The sequence below is a fragment of the Eptatretus burgeri genome, chromosome 11 (genome assembly GCF_056783735.1).
Source record: "Eptatretus burgeri isolate ZD-2024b chromosome 11, Ebu_testis_v1, whole genome shotgun sequence".
Lineage (NCBI taxonomy): Eukaryota > Metazoa > Chordata > Myxini > Myxiniformes > Myxinidae > Eptatretus > Eptatretus burgeri.
The window spans coordinates 56,135,313-56,160,280 of NC_140971.1; the positions used below are offsets into that span (position 1 = coordinate 56,135,313).

Consider the following 24,968-nt stretch of genomic DNA (forward strand, 5'->3'; position numbering starts at 1 on the left):
ACTCGACGACGACACAGCTCGACTTCAACGAGCTCCTCGGGCTCCGCGAGCTCCACACCGAGGCAGAGACACTTGACCACGACGACACAGCTCGGCGATGACCCAACAACGACTTCGGATAGAGGCGAGTTTCACGAGTCAGGGAGAGAGCGAGAGGAAGAGGGAGGGCGCAGGAAGAGGGAGAGAGCAGGAAGAGGGAGAGAGCAGGAAGAGGGAGAGAACGCGCCCCGCATGTCCGACTTTTATAGCGCGGGGCTCCGCCCTTCACTCCGCCACGTTTTCGGCTCCACCCTCTTTCGAGAGGGTTCTCGAAAAGGGGCGTTCCCTCACCCCGACCACCTCACGCTGTCCATCCACCAATCAGTGGCGAGCCGCCCTTCCCCCCTTCCCTCACACCAAGCGTGGGGAAGAATGGCGGGAAAAGCCCACCAGCATCCTTGGCGGTTTTTGTTCGTTTGAAATCAAAGATGGAGAAAGAAAAACGACTAACTGGAGGATCGCAGCCCGAATGGATCACATAAATTCCCTCTATACAACGGGTTTGGGCTAACTACACATGTACCTATGGAGATATCTCACCTGAGGGCCCTTTATGGTGTAATGCGAATTTCCACAGCCATAATATATATATATATATATATATATATATATATATATATATATATATATATATATATATATATATATATATATATATATATATATATATAGATATATATATATATATATATATATATATATATATATATATATATATATATATATATATATATATATATATATATATATATATATATATATATACATATGTATACATATGTATGTATATGTATATGTATATGTATGTACATGTACATGTACATGTATATAATTCAGACGCACCTACTGACTGCTATGGTGAGCATCGCCGCGGCTTATGTCCCACACGGTAAAACCGCATAATCCGCACAGAACAACCATCCGTCTGCCACCCAGAGATTTGTTCTACTGTATCCACATTTGCATTTCTAAATTCCTTCCAGTATCATTCCCCATCTTCCTCCTTTAATATCTCAGATCTGTTGTTCACCAGATTTAAAACCAATGAAAAGATTGCATTTATAAATGTTCAGAATTCTATCATATCAACCACAGTGCAGTTTTATCAGGTTTAGCCTTTATCATGCATGCAACTTCACTAACTGTCAGTGAAATCATTTCAAAAGGGTCCATGTGGTGCATCTCTGAAAAAGCAACACTAACGTGTAAGACTCACGAGTTTGGCAGTTTTCGCCTGTGAAGCGGGCACCACAATGACAGCTGTAACTGCCATGAAATTCTTGACATTCTCCGCCATTCTCACAAGGGTTATATAATTCACACTCTCTTACATCTGTGCGTGCACACACACACACACACACACACACACACACACACACACACACACACACACACACACACACACACACACACACACACACACACACACACACACACACCTTTGTAATGCCTCTCAATTATCAAACACAAAATATGGTGATGGCTCAGTGGAAATTGTGACCAAGAGAGAATATTTTACCCAAAATGCCTGTGTTGTATCCTTCGTGAATTTTCACTCCATAAATGAGGTTTCATGCAAAAATGTTTTCCTGTACGTAGCATTTTAGTGCAAATACCAAATCGTTCAGAAAAAGAGAGTTAACTACAAAAACGCACTGGCATTGGATGTAGACAAGGGCAGGCACGTAGGAAGCTTCCTGAATGCCATTAATGAACCAGCTTGGTTTTTCCTGAATTATTCATCTGAATTTAGCTTGATTTACAACAGAACCGTGGTTTTTATGCCTGGTATTGGCTTAATGGTTAGGGTGGTGGGCTTTGGATCCTAGGGTCCTGAGTTCAAATCCTGCTCAGCTGTTGAATTAATACTAGGTGGGGTTAACTCGGCCTGTCATCCTTCCGAGGTCGGCAAAATGAGCGCCAGCATGTTGGTATACTGTGTCGGAGTGGCGACCCAACCAGGATTGTGTCCAATAGCCAAGGAGACTGTTTAAGCAGCACCAACACTCTGCACAGAGTATGGTCCCAATCACCTCCTCCTCCTTGGTTTGTTTGTTCTTCCCCTCTGAGCAAATAGTTAATGATGCTTGGAAACTCGGTTCCATTCCCAGCTACAGTGTTGATGTGTCGACTGTGTTTACTGATGATGTTTACATCATAAGATGCAGATTACAATAGTTTTTAATGTTGAACAAATCAAAGGTTAAAGACACAAGAAGTGTACCCAGAATAACGCAACTCAAACGTCAAACATCCATGTATAAAGTCCTAATCGCGGAAAACAGGAAAAGATTTTACCCTTGGCGATCAGACAATGATTCAAGTGTTTTGAAACAAACCATGTGATGACAAAATGACTGAATGATTCACAAATTTCACATTGATCGATTCAAAAACTCCTTCCCTACAATTTCATTTCCACAATTTAGTTGTATTTGGTGGTGAGAGCAGTTTCCAAAGCCATTTGTTGGAGAAGTCAAGTATTTTCATGACATGCATATCAATTATGACCAATATCTTTCCTGCGAAGAAAATAAGGTGTGTTTGTCAAAAAAAAAAATCAACTTTAACTGTCCATATATTTACCCATCTAACCATGTGATGCAGGGGGTAGTGGGAAGACAAGGACATAAGATAAGTATTGTGGAATATCAACTCGGCATCATACACAAGATTGACCATACCTTGCTCACATAGTTGTCCCTGAAGTCCTGCTGGACACTTGCAGGTGAACACTGAGGTTGAACCCTCAACGTCAAGATCGGGAGTATCACACAGCCCCCCGTTATAGCAAGGATTAGGGTTACAAGGATCCATAAACTCTGATGCCATGGTGTCCACTTCTGAGACATGAAAAACAAAGGCACATGATGTTTTTTACTGTTACAAATGAGCACACATGTGGAAATATCTCGAAAAATTTGCTTTTACTCGTGGAGGTTATTGTGGCTGCAGGTTGGCAAAAGGAAAATCACAAAATTGGAATCTTTAAAAACCACCATCACTTTTAAACAAAAGGAAACCTTTTTAAAAACATCAAAATGTTTAACTATATTTAATACATCTAACAAAAGGAAATATACTTGTATATATTTTTTTTTATACCTTATGTAGCATTATATAAAATACATGGGTAACATGAGCTGGAATGATATTATACTTTTTCAAGTACTTGATTAATACATAAATACATATAATTAACTGGAAAGGCATTCGGTATAGCCCATACCTTCACCACTCAATGCCTCATCCAGTAGAACATATCGGGGCCAAGCAAGTTTTGAAATATCATGCTATATATCATGTTTAGCCACATCTCTCAATGGTGAAGAATAACTTTAAAAATTAAATAAAATTCTCATATCCGGATCTGGATACTGTTCTTCACCAAAATCGAATCAATTCATCCTTCACACCACACAAAAAAATTTATTCTTCAAAAAAAAATCAAAGCTGCCAAACCATGTGACTTATAACGTCATCGGTGGAGAACTTTTGTTTCTTAAGGATAGGTGATGAAACCTGTAATTTTCGCCTCAATTTGTTCAGCGATTTTTGAAAAGACAATTTTTTGAAGGCTTTTATGTTGAAAAAAATATGGCTGCCGAACCATGCGACTAATGATGTCATCAATATTTTCCCCCTATAAAATTTATCCCTAGATGACCTGCAAACATTTTCATACTGATCGGATAAAGCGTTTGGCATTTGCAATTATGGCATCATAATGAAGCCACTTATGAACTCATCAAAAAAAAAAAATCACACTTGTTTCCCATGGGGAGTACTTCACAGGTGCCAAGTTTAAATTTTTTTCCAAGGAGCGGTTTCAGAGATAGAGGTCCAACATTTTTCCCTTTTTCCAACATGGCTGCCACACCACATGACCTCTGACATCATAATTATCATTAGCCCATTCTTCATGAGTAGTTGCACCCATGGTGAAAATTTTGTGTCAATCGGATAAGCAGTTGCAGAGAAAACTGAGAAAATTAACATGGACAGATGTACGTATGGACGGACAGACAACCCAAAAACATAATGCTTCTGGCGACGTCGTCAGCGGAGGCATAAAAACTTATCGGATCCAGATCTGGATTCGGATCTTCACCAAAATCGGATCAATTCATCCCTGCCACACACACAACCTGCCCACCAAGTTTCGTCTGAATCCATCCCTAACTTTTTGAGGTATCATGCTATATATTGTTTTTGGCCCTCTCTCTCAATGGTGAAGAACAGCTTTAAAAATTCTAGCATCTGGATCTGGATCTTCACCAAATCTAATCAGTTCATCCTTGTCACACACCCAACTTGCCCACCAAATTTCATCTGAATCTGTCCCCAACCTTTTGAGATATCCTGCACACAAACAAATAAGCAAACAGACAGGGGCAAAAACATAACCTCTGTCCCCCTTCAGTGGGAGAAGGTAATAATAAAATATTTTTTATAATTATGTGAGTAACCAAACAACAATTAATTCTGTGAGTAACAGGAGCTCTGGATCCACAAGACAAATTGCATTTCTCAGAATTCAAAGCTTAGGGTTAGCAAATGAAATGTATGTTCATTTATTTCATACCCACACCCATATGTTTCTTCAACCCACACCTAGATGTATCTAAATACTGCATCCAAACGTATCTCAACGACCACACCTACACCTACCTTAATCACTCTCCCACATGTATTTTGAACCCTCAACAACCTTACACCTTGTGTTTATTAAACTTGCACAAATCTTAAACCTGCACACACACACACACACACACACACACACACACACACACACACACACACACACACACACACACACACACACACACACACACACACACACACACACACACACACAAACACACACTACACTTGAGCCTATGGCATTGATGCATGGCCCTGCTCACACAGGCAATATGCTCATGCACACACAGTGGATGCGCCCACATCCACGCCATTGATACGGCCACGCCCACGCCGGTGATATGACCAGGCCCACGCAGGCGATACACCTTCACCCACATGCCATCAATATACGCCCACACCTTTGACATTGATGCACGCCCACACCCACACATTTGACATACACTCAAGCACACACAAGCGATATGCTCGTTGGCAAAACGATTTGTTCATTCTCATTTTTCTATAAAGATTTGTTCATTCTCAAATTCCTTCAATAGTTTAATTTTCTTTGCACAATAATCCCCACCGGCATAGCCAAGCTGAGGCAGACGAGGCAGTTGCCTCATCGCTCATTTCCTGAAATATGATCTGGCCTGAGCCCTCTGGCCAGCTGAGCTCCCATTTTGAACATTGAAATTAGCCAAGAATAGGTTTCTGGGCATCAAAAATGCATTGGCTTCTGGGGGCCTTGAGCGGCCCCGAGACCCCTCGTTGTAGTGGCTTCGCGCCGTTGGCGCTCGCAACGCTGCGCTCCACGCACCGTCACATCAACCAAGTTCACCTCTTTTCGCTTCATCGCTTTTGGACCTCTGGCTACGCCCCTGATCCCCATCTAAAATATTTAACAATAAAACATTTGAATCTTTATATTTATTAAGATACCCCTTTTGTGCCATTATGAAATGATAAACTTCTCTTAATGCTCTTGTTTGACCACCTCCTGAGCCACATATCATTTTGAGATTATAGTAAATTGTTTTTCCATTGTTCAATTGATAACCATCAAAGTTTTCAGTCCATTCAAGGATATTTATTTTTTTCTTTACATCCTCTAACTTACTAGTTATTATATTTATTCGCTTATTTGTTTTATTTACTTTTGTTTTAGTTATTTTTTCAATAAGACTTATTTGATATTTTTCACATTCATTATGTTTTCCATTTATATACCAAGACTGAGATTTTCTCCACTCTTTAGTTTGATTAATACTTGATTTGACCATATATATATTGTGAAAAAACGTGGCGGTAGCCCTTATAAACCCTAACCCACAGATGATATGCTTGCATACAGAGTCAATATGCTCGGTTTAAGATGCACCAATGCACATTGTAAACCAATGCTCAAGAGCATCTTAAACAGACACTCACATAGATCAAAAAGCTGTGGCTACATGTTATTTTTTTATCCTGCGCGTTTACTAGACCCGTGCATTTCGAAAGTCTGCGCCAATACATTTTTCAAACCATTCTTAAACCTTGTGCATAAGCCTGGTGTTGGGTTAGCAGTTAGGGTGGCTGGCTTGGAATCTTATGGTCCTGAGATTGAGCCCCATTGGCCACTGAATCAACAACAGGTGGGATTGACTCAGCCTGCCATCATTCCGAGGTCGGCAAAATGAGTACCAGTGTACTGTTACAGGGGCACATCATCAGAGGCACAGCCATGCCCCAACAAAATTATAGCGACCCGGCAGAAAAGCTGCCAAACAGAAGAAGAAGAAAAAGAAAAAGAAAAAGGAGAAGGAGAAGGAGAAGGAGAAGGAGAAGGAGAAGGAGAAGGAGAAGGAGAAGGAGAAGGAGAAGGAGAAGGAGAAGGAGAAGGAGAAGGAGAAGGAGAAGGAGAAGGAGAAGGAGAAGGAGAAGGAGAAGGAGAAGGAGAAGGAGAAGGAGAAGGAGAAGGAGAAGGAGAAGGAGAAGGAGAAGGAGAAGAAGGAAAACCTTGTGCATGCATTTCATAGACCTGTAGTAATAAATCTCACACAAGGTTTCAACCCCTACATATAGTATTGTAATAGTGGACTGTGGGTGGACACGTGAGTAGGGTGAATAATACACTGATTCTGGCTCACTTTCCCCCATGTTAATGAATGGGGGATTTTCAGCGATTCATTTTTTTTTCCCTAAAAATAAACCTCCTTTTTATCCCAAGGTATATTTATTTGTCTCCCCTTTTAACCTAGGGGCACTCTTTTCAAATAACCAATAAAATAAGATAAAGATTTGTTCAAGTAGTAAAGTGGTAATGTGATTTGTTAAACGTGATTCTAAAGAAATATCTGAAACATGTAAGCATTGGGGCACTGTTTTTCAAATAACCAATGCATATTGTTTAGCTCACTCATTGAACCTATAAACATTTCTTCATTCTCAAATTCCTTCAATAGTTCAATTTTCTTTGCACAATAATCCCCATCTAAAATATTTAAAAATAAAACATTTGAATCTTTATATTTTTTAAGATACCCCTTTTGTGCCATGATGAAATGATAAACTTCTCTTAATGCTCTTGTTTGACCATCTCCTGAGCCACATATCATTTTGGGATTATAGTAAATTGTTTTTCCATTGTTCAATTGATAACCATCAAAGTTTTCAGTCCATTCAAGGATATTAATGTTTTTTCTTTACATCCTCTAACTTACTAGTTTTTTAATTGATTCACTTATTTGTTTTATTTACCTTTGTTTTAGTTATTTCTTCAATAAGACTTATTTGATATTTTTCACATTCATTATGTTTTCCATTTATATACCAAGACTGAGATTTTCTCCACTCTTTAGTTTGACCATATATATATATATATATATATATATATATATATATATATATATATATATATATATATATATATATATATATATATATATATATATATATATATATTGTGAAAAAACATGGCGGTAGGCCTTAAAAACCCTAAGCCATCTTCCCATCGTTAAAACACAATCTATTCTACACACTCGATCATACAATATCCATATGGAACACAATCTATTCCATTATCTAAAATAAATCTCTTAGCATCAAAGGCTCCTAATGCCTTTTTATTTACTTCTTTACTATGTATCTTATGTTTATAACTTCTTATTGTATTTATTTTCCTATATTCTTCTTTCTTATTCATCAAACCTGAAAACCTTAAAAGACAGAATTGGAAGAAGAGAAAAAAAACATAAAAATATATATTGTTCGTTCTGGGAAGAAAGTGCAGGAAGGTTCTTACTCTACCTTTCTACTTCATCAAACCTGAAAGTCTTAAAAGACAGAATTGGAAGAAGAGAAAAAAAAACATAAAAAATATATATTGTTGAAATACGTATTGAAAAAAAAAGACTGTGTTGGGCGAGGGTTGGGGTTGAGATTTTGAATGTGAGGGTTGGGTGGGGGTTGAGATTTTGAATGTGAGGGTTGGGGTTGAGATTTTGAATGTGAGGGTTGGGGTGAGGGTTGACATTTTGAATGTGAGGGATGGGGTTGAGATTTTGAATGTGAGGGGGGGGGGTACATACGCGCGCGCACGCACGCACGCACGCACGCACGCACGCACGCACACACACACACCAACAAACAAAAGTTAAGCCGTGACTTCAGTTGAGGATTCTGTGTTTTGGGTTCACAGATCTAAGAACGTCCCCCATTGCACACACATCAACAAACAAAAGTTAAGCCTTGACTATTCAGTTGAGGATTCTGTGTTTTGGGTTTACAGATCTAAGAACGTCCCCCCTTGACACACATTATATACGGCAGTGCCACCTGTTATACACCTCGGACTTGGCCCTCGAGTGTCCACAACGGTGTATAGTAGGAGGGAGTGAAGCGCCAACCCATTGCTCCCATGGGTATTATCTGCTTAGTTTTGTCTTTTGTAATTCCTGTGAATAAAATGAACCTAAAATCTCTTCCCCTTCTAAATCATATATCTTATAAGTCCAAGGAACCACATCTATTACATCAACAATTTTAAAAAGTTCGTTCGTCCATCGCTTTTTATAACCTTTTTCAAAATGAGATTTCCACCAATATATTCTTACGATATCACCAACTTTGAACTTAGGTTTTCTGATATTAATCACTTTTTCATATTTTAATTTTGTAAATGTTTCTGATGGTTTCATATTCGTTTACGTGTGAATCGTGTCATTATACTTATCCACAATATCCTGAATAAAAGATGACCATTGTTGTGTGAATTTCTTATATAGTGTCTTTTAAGGTACGATCTTTTTCACTATCATAATTTGGAAGATATTTATTATTTGCTTTAGCATATCTTTTTGAACATACTTGTGATATTCCTCCTCTCTTAGACTTCTCAATCATCAAAAGCATAGCTACATCATTGATTAAATCTATATCCTGTTATTTTTTAGATAATTCATAAATGTCTTGTTATAAAACTCTCTACCCTCATCAGTCCACAATTTTTTTAGGTTTTCTCTTACAATTATTAAATATCTGTTGAAAGGCTTACATAAGAGTATTTCCTGTTTTGTTTTTTTAAAGGGACGACCCACGCATATCTACTCCTCAAATCGATAATGGTTAAAGCATACTTGTACCCCTCATCATTATTGAGTTCAATCAAATCAGCGGACCAGATATAATCAACTTCCTTGGAATAAACCTTCCTTCTCTGAAACTTTGTGAATATTGGTTTATGTAATTCATCAGCTAATTGCTCTTCAGTCTTAATGACATCATTTGAGCCTATGTTTTTTTTTAATTTCCAAGCCCATGTTTCAATTTAGCACTGATCATCTTCTTCACGATGAACCTATCAACTTTTTCTCTCAAGGTTGGATTATGTATCAGAGAGAAATTATACAACATTTCTCTATCGGCTTCATGCTTTTCTTCCAAAGTTGTGGTATTCCCATAATCAATATCATGTCTCATGCACACTTCATCAACCCTATTGATGGGCTTACTCCATGATTTAGGATTGTCTGCCTCATCTAATCTTTTATCCAAGTTTGTGCCTGGACCACAGAAAGAATATCCCAGTAGATGTAATTCCCCTGGTATTCCAGTAGTTGTAAATTTACTTCCTGAGAAAAACTTTTGTACATCTCCTCCACGTTTGTGTTTGGAGATAAATTGACACTTTTTTGAATCACACACCGAACATGTACCTTTTTGTATAACCCTGTTATTTTTACTTTTAAAATATGAAATATTTTTAGTATTAGTTTTCTTTTTACATTTGAGACAATAACTCATTTATTTATGAGAAAAATTCCTACAGAGTGCAAAAACTTTTTTAGTTTCCAACATGCGCATTTGAATCTTAATTTTTAAAACATAAAGAATCCTTACAAACGTCTTTACTCTCTCCTCCATTTATTTAAGAAAAAAATGAAAAAAATGAATCAAAGTCAATATCTTGTCCTTGAAAACGATGTCAATAGTCTTGTTGAAAATATTGCAAATAGACTTGTCAATTCTTTGTTTTCCTCATCGGTACGTTGAGATTCATTTATTTTCTGTAATACCCCCAATATTTTTTTTATCTCACTGGTTTCCATATTTTCATATTTATTCATTCTCACTCTTTCCTCCCTCTCCTCCTTCTATCTCATCTCTCTCTCGCTCTCCTCCTTCTCGCTCTTCTCCTTTTCCTCCTCTTCAACTCCTTCCTCGTCCCTTACTATCCTTGAATCGCTTACACCCCATAGAATATCATACATATTGTTACGGATTCGCGCCCGCCGGCGTGCTGACGGCCACGTAACTCGAATCGCGGCACGTCGCCCACCGGACGGACAATCCAGTCGTGACCCTCTCGGACTAACGCCGGGAACCAGTCACGGGTGGACCTTTCGGTCTCACCGCGATCGAGCCAATCAGCCCCCGCGTGGGATAGGGTTGCTCGCCAAATTCGACCTACCTAAGTACCCACACGGAGGGTAGACCGGGCGATCGCACCTCGCTGCAGGTCGACTTCGGACACGGGCCACTTAAGCGACCCGTTCCGTACTATCGGGATAACAGAGCGGTGTTATCGTCGGCCTCGACGGTTCGATTAATTATCGGGCGTATTCAGCCCACTACCAACCCTTTACGTGAAGTAAGATGGGGATTCAATAGAGGAAAAGACGAAGCGAAGCGGGAAACAGTTCAACAATAAAGCACATTTATTCGCGATGAACGGAAAGCACACATATTCAATTCCACCAAAAGCACATAGAAAAGAGGAAAAACACAATGCAATTTTACACAAAAAGCAAATGCGACAATGCAGATCTAATACTGATTACGCGAGCACACGGCAACACTTATACAATTTTACTTCACAGACGGCGCCGACAACACATATCCAAAACCAAGAAAAAGAACACCCTCAAGGATGAGGCGGGCCTGAGGCCGAGACCGGGTCGGGCCTACCCGTCTGGTGATGAGACGCGGAGCGGCGATGGTGCCTCAACTCCGCGGGCCTCGCGGACAGTGTCTGGTAGGGGGTGGGAAAAGGGGCCCCCTTGGTCGCACTATCTCAGCGCGGGGGGAAACAGGAGGGGGTTGCTGATGCTCGGGGGAAAGGAGGATTTTTACTCTGCCTCGAGTCCCGCGACGAGCGTCTCCACCTCGACCAGGTCGCGCCGTCGGCCTCCCTGGTGTGCAGCTCCCGGCACGACGTGAGCACCCCCTCGTCTGCCTTCGCCGCCTCTCCACAGCTCCGTCCTCTTCGCTCCGACTCCAACGCACACGACGACGACGACCAACTCCTTCTTGCTTCTTCTTCCCAACTCCACCGACTGCGAAGTCTTAACTCACTCGACTGACGAACGCGGTCGCTTATATAAGCCCCGTGGCTTCGCCTTTGACCCCCTGCCTTCGACCTTTCACCTCGCACCCCATTGGCCCGAGAAAAAGTGGGCGTGAATGCATTTTGATCCATGAATTTGCATATAGCGACCGCCCTCCAACGCCCTGGAGGCGGGGCCAAATCGCCCCTCGCTCACCGATTGGACGGAACAAAAGTGGGCGTGTGTCGTTTTTGATCCGTTTTTGGAGCGGAAAATCCGTGGTTTTGTACACGCTGTTCGGCGCGCGCCCTGCACGAGTCCAACACCGGTACCCACAAGCGGCGCAAGAACAGTGGCGATGCGACGGTTGCGAGGTGTGACGGGAAAGGTCGTGGCTGTTGTGGTGACGCGGCGTTGTGGTGGGTGGTTGATGTTGTGACGACTGTTGAGACGCGGTTGGCGGTGGTAACCATGGCGGTTGGTCCAAAATAAAGATAGTAAAAGAAAAACGGCTATCCTGAAGAGTCGCAGCACGCATGAATGACATTTATTCCCACTAGACAACGGGTTTGGGCTTAACTACACATATACTTACCGAGATATCTCACCTAAGGGACCTGAATGGTGGTTTGCGAATTTGGTAACCACAACAATATATTCATCGGGATTTCTTGTTATTCCTGTATCCAAAATATATTTTTTTTACAACAGGAAACCAATAAAATTTTATTTTGAATTTCTAAAAGAGCCTTACGTTTTCTTAACTTTATAATTTTTTCATTATTTAACATTTTAATTTAATCCAAAGTTGTTGGTTTATCAACATCAGCATAATGCCAATCTTTTATTGAAAATACCTCATTCTTATGTTGAAGAACATATTTATTAAAATACCGAATACCCTTTTCTTAAAGGTATGCTTGGACACAGAAATGATAATTTTATTGAAGTCTTCTTGCTGTCATTTATGTATTAGAAATATATGTTAGAATAATATTATGACACGAAACACCTCCCCATCTTCCCATAGTTAAATCATTTTGTATTTCCTTACTTATTATATATAATCCTGTTTTTTCTTTTTTCATGATATAAACTAGGGCAAAACCATTATTATATTTACCCTTATTAGATCATTTTATTTGTTGTTTACTAATCGTGGCTCCACAAAACTCATTCTCTATACCAAGTGGATAATATTCTTCCTTACGAGACTGATTTAATTGTTCCAGGTCTTCCAGGTCAATTTTAAATGATCAATTATACCCTAAATCATTCATATCATACCCCCATTGTTCTATTCTCATACAAACGATACGCCCTTCTTTTTAAAAATTTATTTTAATTCAAACTGTGAATTCTGTATGAGCTGGAGATAAAATCAACACTTCTGTATCTTTGGAATACACGGCCGTTTTATTTAAGAATATATATATTGTGATAAATCACTTAATCTCACAAAGTCATTCGTGTCAGTCGGGCTTAGATAATTTTTTAATTTATAAGCATTTTTCATATTAATATTTTTGGTTATACTACATTTCTGTCGTTCAGCCTGCGCCTTTGTGTAATCATTTGATAAATCAATATCCAGTTCTTGGGATACACCAAAGATAGAATCATCTTTACCAAAATAAGTCATTTATATTAGATTAAAAATAGTCATAAATTTTTTTATTTTTGTTGAGTTGAAATAACACATATAGACATAATTGACCACAACACTTGGAATTTAATTATTGGACTTGAAATGTTTGATGAACACCATTCTGTAATAATTTTATGACTTCAACAGGTGGTGGAAGACCAAAACTATCAAAATAATATTTGTCTTGACTATTAAAAATACAAACCCAATGAGAACTGTTCCCATTATTATGTTCTAAGTTCATAATAATATTCTTTGTATGTTTAGGCACGTTTGTTAATTCCTCTCTCATACAAATAACCACATTATGAATTTTTAATTTCTTACAATATTTGACAAGTTGTAAATTTGATGTTGCATTCTTTCCAAATTCTTTAAACCACTCATCAATGCTCATTTATTTATTAGAAAGATATAATCCATTACCCCTTTTAGTTAATTTTACACCTGCTTGTGTGATAGAAGAAAGCATATCTCCAACTAACAATCTCGCTTTTATCAGGCAGACCTTCAAGTGTTTCAGCAAAATCTACAATTACACCACTTCCACTAATTTGTTTCTCCAACTCTTTGTTATGTCTTTCCAATTCTTTTTGAGCCCGGAGTTGAGCCTTCCTTTCGTTGGCAGTTTTCACCGCCGTTGAAATACCACCCGTCAATGCTCCAACCGCACTTAAACCAGCAAATAAAGGAATTAGAAATGGGAGAAATCCTCCACTCGTCTCTCTTATTGAATATTTTTGCAACATTGGTTTTGTCATTTTAATTTTAAGTGAGCCAGTATCGTTCAAGATTTTAACCTGTTCTCTTGTGAGCAAAACATCAATTCTTACTGCTCCTTTTCTCTGAATTGTATTAACGTTAATCGTACAAGGCTTTTGATTTTGAACACAAGATGATAGTTTATGAAGATTGATTTGATTAACATATACCCCAGTTGATACTTTGTCACTCATTTATTTAACAAAAAATTATGTGAGACTAATCATTACACCATTATCTGTATTAATCTGTAATTCTGTTTCTTCCAAAAGCAAACAATATGTATCAACTTCTTCACTCTCTCCTCTTTCAATGTATAGGGAAGTATCCACTCTATCAGACTTTCTAGTTTCCTTTTGAACACTCATCAAATGCATAGATTGTATACGAACTTTTAAATGCTGTCATATCCAAAATAGGTTCTTTATTTCCATTACTTTCACACACCTTTTGGTAAGACTTGTATGCTTCAGCAAAATCATTTTTTTCCCAATTAATTTCCAATCTATCTCGTGGATAAAATGTTCCATCGAGAGAAACACGATGTTGTTTCACCTTCGCATTATCACTCAATGCATTATTCTTATCAGTCGCAGTATCACCATCTGTTTTTCAAAAAATGATCCACAGATATCGTGGCTTTCCTTCCAGAACACCCAAATTCCACGTGTAAGTGGTTTGGTTTAGTTTAACGTGTTGACATCTTCTTTTGAGGTCAGGTATGATACACTGAGTGGTTTCTTTGAGTTAAGTCTTCTGTTCAACATCTCTTCTGTTTTAAGATTAGGAGTATATTCACTAAGATACCAACTCATTTCATCAATTACAAATTTATTCTGATCACCAAAAGCACTACCAACACCAAAAAGTAATCTATTTTCATTATCATTCCTTTGCAGTTGAAATCTAATTTTAAGACCATACAGAACTTTATAATGATCACAAAATCCAAATATACATTTAAGAGGAACTGCCACAGTAAAACTATTAACTGCTTTTGTATCATCAGTATACGTTCCTTTCCTTTGAGTATATCCAGGGTCTGTGGTTGTTCCCATTGACATATCAGGAATAAAACCTTCGACAGCCCCCTTTCCCATTCTATCACTGAATGTATATAGTAGTGTAAATTTCATCATTTCAGATACAGCAGAGACATAATCAACCGTTTCAACTTCTGGTGTTCTCATGTACAAACCAACACTATAAAACATTTTCCAGAAGAAATAATTTACGAGTGTAGCGTTTATGTTATTCCCAGCCTTAGTGAATGAACTTTCAGATAGATTCAAATAAGTTTGTTGATTATTTATTTCAAAACTTTTTGTACCATTTGCATTCCAGTCTGTTCCAGTTATTGCATTTACCTTGAAGTAATCTTCTTTCTTAGTGGAGTTTGAGATGATAATAGTATCATCCAAATCATAGATACTATCAATTGCTTCCATGCTTGCATTTATTTAGGAAAAAAGATGTTTAAACTTTTGAAACCCTGACCCAAGTATTTGAATGATTTTCTGTCGTTCTTGGGGAGAAAAATGAATTTTGCCTTTCTGAATTTCTATAAATTGCTTGTAATTTATGAGATTCCTTTTGGGCATCTTTTATGCTCTTTACAGCACTTGCTACATTTCCCACAGCAGAAGCAGTTGAACCAATTAGGTCTTTATGTTTATGAATAGTTGAACCAATACCCATTAGAGTATCAATTATCCCATCTCCTCTAAATTGATGTCTGACACCCCTTTGTCTCTTATGTTTATAGTATCCTCTACCAAGATACATACCTTCACCCTTGTAGTATGGGGAAACGAACATCCCATCCCCTGTAATTATTTTATATTTTCCCAACTCGTGTTTCCTCACAATAACCATCGTATTTATTTATTGGAAAGCCACGTAGGTGAAGTCTGATGGATATAACTTCTCCATTAAAATAAATCATATGACTATCTTGGTCGGTTATCCTAAAATTTACTCTGTGAATGGTTTTTCCTGACACAGGGAGATAAACCAAATTTTTGGGTTCCATATTGAATTTATAACCAATTGGGGTTGAGTATGCACTGAATGAAAATACTGTCTTTGTTTTTATTCCATCATTACAAGCACCATCAATCAAATCACAGTGAATTAATACCGAATTTATTCCTGAGGATATTTGAATGATATTATCACTGTAAAACGTCCCATGAGTTTCAATCTTTTTTGAGGAGAAACCCAATTACTCTCGAAATGAATTATCAATTGTGAAAATCTATAACAATATTTTTTGGTTCATCACCCTGTTCTTTCATAAGACGAACAATTTCGGAAGATATATGAGAAATCGCATATGCTCCGGGTGAGACTGCTATCGTTTTGTATCCACTTCCCGGATTATAACTAAACTTGTCATTTTTATCAGTTATATTAAATAAGGTATTATAAGTTTCCATGGGCAATAAAGATGCCTCATATTCTTTTGTTGGGTCAAGTTGTGGTGGGTATGAAAATGAAGATGTTGCTTGTTGTGAAATTAAAACTAAGGATTGTGCTTCTCATCTTATTTAATATGAGATAAAATGTCTTTATATTGATATTTATTAATTATTTTAATGTTCATCAACTGGTCTAAAATGGCTGATGCTTCATTAAAACAATTGTTATTTCCAGCCTTCTTACTACCTAACAACAATAACAGTCTATTAACTAATTGTGATGGGTCATTAGGAAGAAAACTAACACCTGAACCAAGGATACTTAAAGCCTGAATAATGTGTTTCTCCTTCTCATTCTTGCCATGTTTACCAGAAAGACTAACCCTATAATTAACAGAGTTCAGAAGATCAATATATACTCTATCATCATTATTTTTCATATCCAATGGTTTATCAAAATACTTTGATTCACCCCTCACAGTTGAACCTTGTCTTCCATCTTTTGTGAGAAGAAACATTAATCTCGGAGTTAGTTTAACAGGGGGTTGAGCAGAACCCAATAACTTTAATTCATCATTGAATATCAATACCTTTTCTTGAACAAGATTAAATATTGCTGGTTGTTCTGTTGGAATGAGTCCTGCTTTGGTCTTTGAATCCGCTGAATATTCATTGTTTTGAAGAGCATTCACAATATAATCAGCGGGGTGATTAATCTCTTCCAGTTGTTGAAATAATCCTTCATCATCATATTCTAATTCTCCGATATGCTCTAATTCTTCCTCCGTCATTTGACTGAAATCTTTTATCATTTGAAGTTTTTTCGGAGTATATTCTATTGTGGGAACTGTGGAAACATCTATAATTTTTTCTTTGGAAGTTTTTAAAAGTGGTTTAAAAAATTTCTCTTGTTTTCTTTCAAATGTTTCTTCACCCATTAGTTTCTGTCTGCGTTTCTTCTTTTTGTCTTCCTGTTGTTTTACAACTTTTGAAACCAACTCTTGATGTTCCTTAAATCTTCTTGCTCTTTCTTTCGCATCCATTTATTTATTGGAAAATATTATTTAATATCTCATCTTGTTTCACAACAATATATTGATATTTTTCAGTCATGTGCTGAATGTAATCCCCAAATTCCTTTTTACTACATAATATAGAACAATTATCTCTCCAAAAATTGTTTATATCGATTGAATTTAACTTGAATAAAATAAAAGTATTAGCATTGTTTCTGATGGAACGACGAGGAAGTTGAAAGTACGATTGACGAAGATAAATACAATTACAAGAAGAATGTCTCCCTCTTGTGTAGTAGCTGTCCATTACCATTTGGTTTCTGTCATTAACACAATCATCAAAGATAACGAGGTTCTTTTTTGATTTATCCAAATCTTGGGGAGACGGTATATCATCCGTATTATCACTAAGAATTCAAGTTATCGGTTTTGATTTCTTTTTACATCTCTGTGTATCACAAAATAGTTGTATTATATCTTCAGTGTTATAATCATTTAGGCTTTTTTGAAGTTTAAATAAACCGATTATATCTTCTTTTTGAAGACCAGCATTAAAACCTTGTGAGAGTAGTTGATACTCTGGTTGAAAACTCGACTTTGTGAAAATTATTAAATTATCATAATCTAAAAAGTTGGGAGTCAGGAGCATCTTCAAAAGTAAGCAGGTTTTTCCGCATCCGCTTGAACCAACTATGAGACATCTTCATGAATTTGGGAGATTTTTATGGTTGTTAAATTTTATCTTATTTTCCCAAATGGGTAACCCAAACCCTAACCCCAAACAGTTACAAATTTAGCAAAGGGTGGACCTAAAGACTATACGCCATCTGCCGGGAAAGCCAAAAGGATCTATATTTCAGTTTCTGATGTTCTGACACACTCAAACAAGATCTGTCGCCTCCAGGCGGTTCGCTGTTATAAAGGATGGGGGCTGAGTAATAACCCGGGGCAACGAGCTGCGTATTTAAATCTCCGAATGACGACTTTTCGTGCCAATTTATAATGCCCGTGGTCTGACCCTCGTCGTTAATTACTTTTCCGAATCTGAACCGCACGCATACCAGGCCAACACAGCAGTGAGAAAAACAGGATTTATTAGGGAACAATGTGGAGGGAAGAACAGGAAACAAATACTGATCAATAATTTATTTTACGTAGATGTCCCACGTGCCTACGTCATCTCGATGGCTTACACAAAATACGTTATGGCCCAATCACTCACACGCACTAAAGACAGGGAGAGATTACGAGACAGGGAGAGATTACGAGACAGAAAGAACCTTCTCCCTGTGTGATGCTTGCATTGGGTAGTGATGGCTTGAGGCAGTGGTCTCAGCAGGACAGAGAAGACAGGGGAAATTACGGCCGGTCTCATGGCTCCCGGGAAATGCACATGTGTGCTTCTCTGCCTGACACCCGGATGCTTGTCCTCAAGGTTTAGCTTCTAATTCTCTTTCGTTCACAGCCATCTATCTCCATCGTCCAACTCGTGCTATCCTATATCGGGCATGCAGGGCTCATCTCAAAACACCATTCTCTCCTCACTGTGAAACTGGCTCTGAACTCTACTTCTACCATTTCCCCCCACCACTCCGTCTTTATTTCCTCGCGACCGTGCATAGCTGCTCGCTCATTGGCTCGCTGCCTAGCTTCTCGTAACTTCCAGTGGCTTTTGAGGTTCCTCATAGCTTTACGTCCTTGAGACTTCCAGTCATGGCAGGGCTCTTACCTTGTGCATGATTGCAAAGTCTTGCTTTTTGCCTTCCTTGTGGGAGTGAATTTGGTGGCTTGCAGAGTTGGAAACGATATATTAATGCAGACACAGACATTTTGCAAAGGAAATGACTTAAACGATTAATGGGGGGAGAAATGGTGGCTTTAGACATATCACGAAAGAGGGGGGAGGGTCATGTTTATTGGCTTCTGAATACACCGACACATGTCCTATCATTTTGCACAGAAACCACACACTTATGCTGGACGTTAATGAATGGCATAACTAGTCTATCTTTTGTTAGACTCCCATTATCTCTTTATGGTTGTCCCTGCAACAGTATCATGAAAGAAGTGTCAATAAAAGGCACTCCAACTGAACAAATAAAGCAATATTGCTTTTCCATCAAAGTTTAACAATTTGAAAAACTTTTTTTTAAATCACAATTCATGAGTACATAAATTAATTTCCTTCATTGAATAAAGAATACATTCTTAAAGGTCCCTGCATTGTCAAAGTAGCATTTCAAAGACATACCTTCTTCACAGGTCAATCCACGAAACCTCTTGGGGCATTTGCAGGTGAAATCATCAAGAGAATCCCCTCTGGCAATGGGTTCACATGATCCTCCATTAGCACAAGGATTCAAATCACAAGCACCTGTGCCATGGCAAATCCACAGATAATAAAGAACAACAGTAAACATTCAGTAGGGGTAAACACAAAGGCAACTGTTTGGTTATTTAAAAAAAAAAAACCCCAAAAAACATACTGTAGCTGAAATGAATAAGTGAAAGCTTCATCAAGAAGGTTTGTGTGGATTTGTTTCAGGGTTGAAAAGAGAACAAATTTGGAAGCATTTTGAGATGTATGCATGTACTTGGGGAAGAAATAGTCAGTGCAAGCCACAGATGGGTCGTCATGAAAAAGGGGACTGGTACGGATGGATGGGCAGTGATGATTGCGATTGCTACTTCAGGTGGATCATCATGGTGAAGGGAGTTTGTTGGGACAGGTATTTGTGGTGAAGGGGGATCCCCAGGACAGGTCGTCGTGGTGAAAGGGACTCGTCGGGACAAGTCTTCACGTGGGTGAAATGGAATAATCAGTGTGGGTAATCGTGGTGAAAGACGGTCGTTGGCACTGGTGAAGAAGGCCCATTGGGATGGGTCGTCATGGTGAAAGGGCCCTGATGGGGCAGGTTGCCTGAATGAGGACTTTCTATATACAGTATAATGCCATTTTGATTGCTGACACTATAAATGTAATTTTATTTCTCCACAAGAGTAAGGCTAAATTGACAGTGGGGAAGTGGAGCAATAATTAGGTGCAACCAGCAAGGGAATAAACGAACAGGAAAGGTTGAGAGAGAAAGAAGGGGAGGAAATAATGAAATCAACAAGTAAGAGGGTTGGGTGATGAAGGGTTAATAGGGGTAATGAAGATCATGGGTCATGATGGAGGTTGACACAAGGTAGGTGCTGGTGGTGCACTGCCTGCTTGAAGCCTTGGGAGGGAAGAGTGGGGAAGAACATCCTCTGGAACGTGATTCCATAGACAGGAGAAGCAAGGAACAAGGGACTTGGTGTGCTGTGAGTGGAAATTGGACATGTAATTGAAGAATACTAATGTACAATTGTTTAGAGTGAGGTTGAACACAGATGTGGAGGAAAACAAATCAGGGTAAATAACAAATCAGAATGTGCGGCATAATCGGGATCCCTGTAGTGCCACAACACAAGAAAAGTAGGCATCACTTTCATTATGAAGAAAACATCTAATTTCATGTGCTTCTATGCTAAGTCCTCTGTAAGTCAGGATCATTAAAAGCATGCTTTATTTCCATAAATAAATCCATAAGTAAATCATTGCCTCACCACTTGTGGTATTGATTAAACAATGGATGTCAATGTAGCCAGGTGGACAAACACACAACCAAACTTGAGCTTCCTCGTTCTTCACACATTCACCTCCATTGTAACATGTATTTTCATTGCACTGCTTGATGCTGTATTCGATGTTTGGTGGAGTAGCTGCAAGAAACAAAAGATGATATTACAGACACAATTACAACAAAAAACTCACCACAGATCACATGATCCTATTACTCAACTAGAACGGCACTTGGTAGAGCACATACCTCTGCCAGGCTGAACAGTTTACGTTTTGTATCCCACTGATAGCCGGATCTGGATCCGGACCTGAACCAAAATCGAATCACCTTGTTCTTGTCACCAACAAACTCATCCACCTAATTTTGTCATAACTCATCCACAACTTTTTGAGATGTCATGCTATATATAGTTTTTGGTCCCATCTGTCAATGGTAACGAATCACTTAAAACATTCTCGTATCCGGATCCGGATCTTTACCAAAATCGAATCGATTAGTCCTTGTCACACATCCAACATGTTCGCTGTCCGTCCTCTGAATCCGTCCAAAACTTTTTTGAGATATCCTGCTCACAGACAGACAGGAGATAAAACATAACCTCCAGCAACCTTCAGTGGTGGAGGTAATGAAGGCTCACAAATCATTCACAGAACCTCAGCAGACCACACTGGCTATTAGGAATCAGGAGCCATTCAAGGAGGCCAGCCCTGGATCCAAAAATTGAATTTATATTCAGCCATTGGACCAGAAGAAAGGTTTAATCTCGTGAGAGACATCGTTTTGAGTTTTGAGTTTGACGTCATGCCTCTTGGCCTCACCAATGCACCAGCCATGTTTTATCACCTCATGCAACTAGTGTTGGTGGGGCTGCAGTGAGAAACCTGTGTACCTGAATGGAATCATTATTTTCAGCCACATCATAGAGGAACACTGAAAGCAGCTCCAATTACTGTCCAGGTAGTTGCGAAGTCATGAGTGGGCAAGCAAATTGTGGGTGGCCACCGATTCACCAACTCCACAAAACCATGACAACGGTTAATGGTGAAAAGTATATCCTTTCTGTAGGACCCTGACTGTCAACAGGAACTTGAAGCCTGGAAGGATTTCTTGACAATGGTGCTTACCCCGGCCTTTTCACATTTGACCAGCGTTCCTCCTAGACACATGCTGAGACATCATATTCGGGGCTGTGTTAGCACAAAAGGACAAATAAGAGGGTAAGCGGGTGCTAATATAAGCCAGCCACAAACTGAAGGCCAAGGAAAACCTTCAGTACCATAAGGAATCAATTGCTAGTGTCGGTTTTTGTATGTTTGTTTTCCGACATGCACAGCAGAAAGTTTACCTGCTGGGTGGACAACACGGCCCCTGCAGTGGCTGCATGATTTAAAGGACAACACGGGGGCAACTGAAGTACTGGATGGAGATCCAACATGCCGACTTATTCAGGTGGATCATCACCTGGGCCTCGCCCATCACAATGTAGATACTGTGTGTAGGCAAACTGCTGAAATGTAAGAGAAAACTTTGTTGGCTGCATTCAACACTGAGCCATTCACTTGTGCATGGGCACTGTATTTGTCAGGGCAGGAGCTGCAAGTCAGCTTCATCGGAGATGCCTTTTGTATATGGTACTGAAAGTACTGGAGGTAGGTGCATAGCAATGTTAGAGCCTGTACCTCAACCTTGGGTAGAGGCTTTGGGTGTCATTTGGCCTGGTAATGGTCAGGTGGTGGGACGAATGGTGGGTGCTACTGTCAGATACATTGCTGGCATGGGCATTCCACAATACCAATGACCAATCAACAGTTGGTCACAGTGGAATTCACTAAATGCATGTGCAGTTGGCCTGAAGCGTGAGCATTTGCCCATCCACGATGCCTTAACAGTAAGTCAGACATTTTAAAAAGGGCTTCCTGTGTCGAAATGTAACATCACAATGGATGGTAACAGACTAAGTAAGTAAGGATGAGGCAGAGATGATATGGAAACTATGGCAGAGCTTGGAGAGACAAATCCCATTTGTCTGGTGCAAACCCCAGATGGAAGCCATTGTGGAGCACTTTAAGAGGATGCTCAACCCATCTTTGCTCAGTTCGTAAAAGGAAATCACCAGGAATAAGACATACACATCAACAAGGCGTTGTTGGTTTCCCAGACAAGGGTACAAGGCAGCAAGTGTTTTCTGCCATTTTGCCTGACGTACAGGTGCTGCTCCCGGACTGCAAACATGAGGGGGGGGGGATGGTGAATGAACACCTCCAACAAACCAGGCATCACCAGGAGCAAGATGATGATTCGCAGGTGGTGCTATAGTTGTTTACCAAGGGAAGTTGACCTTGGCTATTTAATCCGGCAGTACAGTGGGAGAAGGCAGCTAAGCTGAATCAACCTTGGAAAGATGCCATGTAAATTGTGTTGCCTTATCATTGCACCAACATGGACAATGATTCGAGCAGCGGGCCCTTAACCCTGGTTTTGGCACCATTGGCAAACTTAGTGATTCCTCCTGCAGTCACTGCCCCTCAGGGCAGCCTCTTGTGAAATGGTGAGCAAACTTGATCACAGTGGAAGTTCAACAGGAAGCAGACCTACAGTACAAGTTACAAGTGTGCTCTCTTTTTCTCCACACAACTGTGCTTTAGTTGTTGCGGCAATCATCAGAGCCTCTGTCCCATAGTATCTCTATCGACTTGTTGAAGACTTGACGATCCTCTCCTGGTTCTACTTCTGAGAGACCCGTGTAGTGCATGTCAAGTTCTCAAAAGTTGACGCTTCTCCTCGACCGATGGCAGGATCTGCTTGCTCCTATGATCTGCAGATGAGTATGTGCAATCAGCAGTTGACGTGAATGATGCTACATTAGGAGGAATATTCAGACAATGTTAGTTGTGGTTTAAGCAGGTCTATAAGAGAATAAACAGGTAAAGAAACAAAAAGAAGTAAAATGTCATAGCCCTGTATTTTAGTGTATGGAGTTAAAGGGATAGCCTATATTTATGTACAACTAAAACGGCCACCAGTCTATCAGTCGGCCATCTTTGATCAGGTCGCAAAACAAAGTGAGGTGCACGTGTATGCCATCATATACTGTGCTTGTACCAAGTTTGAACAAAATCGAACTATGCATGTCTGAGAAATGGTTGGGGGCACATTTAAGTAACAAAATGGCCACCAGTCGGCCATCTTGGATCTGATCTCAAAAAGACATGACGTACATGTGTAAACCATCACTCATTATGTGTGCCAAGTTTGAACAACATTGGTAAATGCATGTCTGAGAAATGGTTGAGGATGTGTTCGACACCGGGTTGCTATGTTTTTTTACAACTAAAATGGCCACCAGTCAGCCATCTTGATTCTGATCCCAAAAAAACATGGCGTGCTTATGCAAGCCATCATTCATTATTTGTGTGGCAAGTTTGAACAAGATCGGTAAATGCATGTCCGAGAAATGGTTGAGGACGTGTTTGACACCGATTGTTTTTATTACAACTAAAATGGCCACCAGTCGGCCATATTGGATCTGATGTCGAAAAAAAACAATGACGTGTATATGTATACCATCATGTGTTGTCTTTGTGCCATGTATGAATAAAATTGGTCCAGACATATCCAAGATGTGGTTGCAGGAGCACACAAGCACGCAAAAAATTGAGACCAAATCCATAAGCCCCCATTTCGGACTAAATAAGAATGTCTAGAAAAGAGAGTCGGCTCCTAAGCCAACCACATCACGAAGCCAGAGTTGAAAGCCATCTGCAGACTAGGCATGTTCCACAACATTCCTTGAAAAATCAGAACTACTCAGTTTATGTAAGGCCGTTGTCCATAGCTAAATGGAGTCAGGCTCTCCTGTAAGGGCTGGTACTCCAGCATCACATCTGTCTCTTCTGGAATCTGTGTTATATAAAGTTCTCAACGTTATTGACATCTCCTGCAATGACAGCGAAGCACAATATTTGTTGCTCTCACATCACTGACATTTCAGTTACCTGTTTTTCACTCCTTCTCCGGTCCAGCAACCCCTGCTCTCTCAG

The 24,968-nt window shown here is 39.4% G+C and overlaps 1 protein-coding gene across 3 annotated transcripts in view; it reads right to left on the reverse strand.

Moving 5' to 3' along the window:
* The window catches only part of LOC147017116 (EGF-like repeat and discoidin I-like domain-containing protein 3), a 56,166-nt gene that overhangs the window by 28,959 nt on the left and 2,239 nt on the right, over positions 1–24,968 (reverse strand). For 2 of the 3 annotated variants that reach the window (XM_085846500.1, XM_085846501.1), the window contains exons 2-5: positions 20,912–21,067; positions 19,572–19,694; positions 2,724–2,882; positions 1,256–1,372 (exon numbers count right to left, since the gene is read on the reverse strand). In XM_085846500.1, the coding sequence (XP_085702626.1) occupies positions 1,256–1,372; positions 2,724–2,882; positions 19,572–19,694; positions 20,912–21,067 (555 nt within the window). The remainder of the gene's footprint in view (positions 1–1,255; positions 1,373–2,723; positions 2,883–19,571; positions 19,695–20,911; positions 21,068–24,968) is intronic. The other variant, XM_085846502.1, reaches the window with a different exon arrangement.